At 32.6% G+C, this 3390-nt stretch overlaps 1 protein-coding gene across 1 annotated transcript; it reads left to right on the top strand.

Moving 5' to 3' along the window:
- On the top strand, nucleotides 1-3390 carry LOC146897500 (uncharacterized protein At4g00950-like). The gene is made up of 3 exons (XM_085737655.1): nucleotides 1-880; nucleotides 2152-2398; nucleotides 3280-3390. Exons 1-2 carry the CDS (start codon nucleotides 317-319, stop codon nucleotides 2230-2232), a joined length of 645 nt encoding a protein of 214 aa, XP_085593781.1. The 5' UTR covers nucleotides 1-316; the 3' UTR covers nucleotides 2233-2398; nucleotides 3280-3390.

Below are 3390 nucleotides of genomic sequence, written 5' to 3'. Positions count from 1 at the left end.
CACAAAAGAGTAGTTTTGAGTTTTTGACTAATTTGTAAAAACTTTTTCTTGTACTAACAAACATGCTCCTTAAATGTATACACATAGTTTCATTTTTCAAAAAACTACACGTAGCACAATAAAATACTCCATAACATAAACAACTTAAGTAGAAATTTTGGTCTTTATCTTCAATTCAGAAAAAGGCAAACATAACCGAAAGGACCAACATTTTCTGCTAAAGGAGCTTCTCCTAATCACTTCTACATTGCCACATTACATATATGTAACCAAAAATCCAAAGACTTAGATTGAATATACAAAGAGAGTAGTGAAAATGGAAGCTTGTGAGGAAGAAAATGGCAAAAAGATACCAAAACTTCCATTATTCATGAGCCCTCCACCAATGCATTCACCAGAGAGATCAGGAACAAAAACTCCACCACTTCATATCACAGCGTCAATACCATTTGGTTGGGAAGAAGAGCCAGGAAAACCAAGACCATGTACTGATCTTGTCACATTCTCTAATTCAACCCTAGTCAAGGGTTTGGAACTTCCTCCAAGGTTGTTCATTGATACAAAAGCTCCATCACCTATAACAGTTTTGGATGGACCCTACAAAAAAGAGTGCAGTGACCATTCTTTTGAAAGTGGGAAACTTGGGAGTTTGATTCTTAAGGAAGAAATGAGGGTAAAGAAAAAAGGGTGTTTTGGTAATTGGAGGAAAATGGATATTAAGGTTAAAAAACATGTTTTTTTATCATCTTCTGTTGATAAGGATAATGATAATGTGGTTGGTGGTGGCATCATAGGTAGTGACAAGAATGTGAAGATGAGGAAGAAGATCAAACATTATGGTAGCTTTGACAATCCATTTCATGCCAAGTCTCTTGTTTGGGTAAATCTTTTTACCTTTTTTAGTTAATTACTAATTTTTAACACATTGTTTGTGTAGTGAATTTTGGTTTGATTTGGGTTATGCTGGTAGATTTTTTTTAATGCTTGAAACTATAGTTTTAGAAAGTTTTGTTATAGAAATTTCTATTTGGTTCATGTGGGTTTGAATGTAATTTTTTTTATTTTGAACAAAGTTTGAATGTTAAGTTGAATAGTTGGTTGTTTAGATTACACTTAACTAGTATATTGGTTTAGAGTGGAGAAAATTGTAAATACAATTCTTGTAGCTTAGTGCATGATTTACTTTGTGATTTCAAAGAATTCCAAATATAATTGATTTTTTTTATTAAAAAAAAAAGTATAATTGATTTTGGTATTTTTGGATGTGTTCTTTTACTAAGATTGATTTTGTTTAATTGATTCTAGTTTGAAGCAATCATTTATAACTTGTGCTATCAAATGTGATTTTAACACATAAATTTATTGTTCGAATTAAATTCAATTTACTTTCACATATATCCTAAGATAAATCATTTTATTTAAACTCACTTTAAAAAAAAATTAATTTCATGAAATATGCATCATTTGGATTTACTAACAAAATTACATTATATATGTACAAATAAAAGTATCACTGTATTATTCAGTCAAATTCCAATTTTCCAAATATGCACTATAGCCAAGATGGTTACATCTAGTCTTTGTAAAAAAAAAAAGAATAATAATAATGTTTGGATGTTTTACTCCATGCTAGTGATTTTTTCTTGGAAAATGTTAACCTGTGCCCCCGGGCATTGGTTAAGTAGTTAAAAGAGGTAAGACTTTATTAAAAAGTGATGTAATAATTAGTTAGTCAAAAGTAACAGTTTATATTTTCAAAATAATTTTTTTACTTTTGGAATCCTTAAGCAATGCCCTGAAACACTAGTTAACAAAACCCTTTTGTCTAAAATGTGGGGTAAATAGAAATAAGAAGATGGACAGTTTTATACTCCCTCCATCCCGGAATAACTGACCCATTTTCTAAAAAAAGTGTCCCAAAATAACTGACCCATTTCAATTTTCAATACAACTTTCATCATTTCCAATACAATATAACACTAAATAATACTACTTTTATCATTCCCAATACAGTATATTCCACTTTCCCCTTTATTTATACATTTTTCTTAATATGTGTGAAAAACAAAATTGTGTCAATTAAATTAGGACGGAGGTAGTATTGTGTAAAGATATGGTCCCCTAATGTTGGAACTACTTTTGATTTTGCAGACAAAGATGTGTGAAGGATGGAAGCGTGTGGTTCCATGGAAGAGTGAAAAAGTGAACAAGTATCAGCGTTGGTGGTTTTAAGAGCTATAGTATTTTACATTGTCAGGTCAAAATCAATTATGTGCATGATGACCACTACATATGTACCATGTTTTGCCTTCCCTCAAAAAAAAAAAATGTACCATGTTTTGCCTAATTTGTCTTTTACATATCTTCACCAAATCAAATGTCACAGGTCTCATTCAAGGTGAGATTTAGTATGGGAAAGGAGAGTTGTTTCCCACCATGGGAAAGTATTTTTTGACCATTTGATTAGTTGAAGAACATAATCTAATGGTAGACTATCAACACTAGATTTTTTCACACCATTCTCTCTCACCACCATTCTCTCTCCTCCCTCCATCCCCATTCACCCACCACAGCCACAAGTGACACGGTATCAAACGTCCAAACAGCTTCCCCATTCCCGTTGTTATTATTCATTAACTGGAATCCTCCCTCCCTTCCATTGTCCATTAACTGGAATCCTTTATTTTTAGTTAATCGACATTATTATTCATAGCATATTTTGCTCATAGATCCAAAACAAAACAAAACAAACAATCCTGTTCATAGATCCAAAACAATCGAAAGGCTTTTGCATTTAGCCATCATTTACAAAGCTCATATTCTATATCAATTTCAATCTCATAATTGTCTACGATTTTAAGATGTTGATGCACTGTTGCGAGTGACGGAAAGAATTTGGGGGCAAAGACTTTTAGGTCCTGATGTAGATTTGATAGTTCTGATCTTGTAGTGTTTTGTTCATTGATAATAATTGCTATGTCTTTTTTCACAATTGAAGGAAATGTTCATTTCGTGAAATAAAATTTGAACGTGCTGGGTTGATACTATTTGGACGGTGGTGGGTGGGAATGTTCTTTTCCTGCCGTGTTACTTGTGGCTGTGGTGGGTGAGTAGGGATGGAGGTAGGGAAGAGAAGGGTGGTGAGAGATACTGTGAAAAATCTAGTGTTGATAGTCTACCATTAGATTATGTTCTTCAACTAATCAAATGGTCAAAAAATACTTTCCCATGGTGGGAAACAACTCTCCTTTCCCATACTAAATCCCACCCTCATTCAAGGTCTATTTCTTCTTCTGTTGCTACACCACTGTCTGTGACACTTTCTTTGCATTCAAAGCTGCTCAACCCTTGTTTAATTCTAACTATATTAATATTTTATTTTAAGATTTC

Source organism: Medicago sativa, chromosome 8 (assembly GCF_051527215.1).
Source record: "Medicago sativa cultivar Bolivia chromosome 8, Bolivia_mono, whole genome shotgun sequence".
Lineage (NCBI taxonomy): Eukaryota > Viridiplantae > Streptophyta > Magnoliopsida > Fabales > Fabaceae > Medicago > Medicago sativa.
The sequence above is the reverse complement of the archived record's forward strand: the minus strand, read 5'-3'. Positions and strand labels throughout refer to the sequence as shown.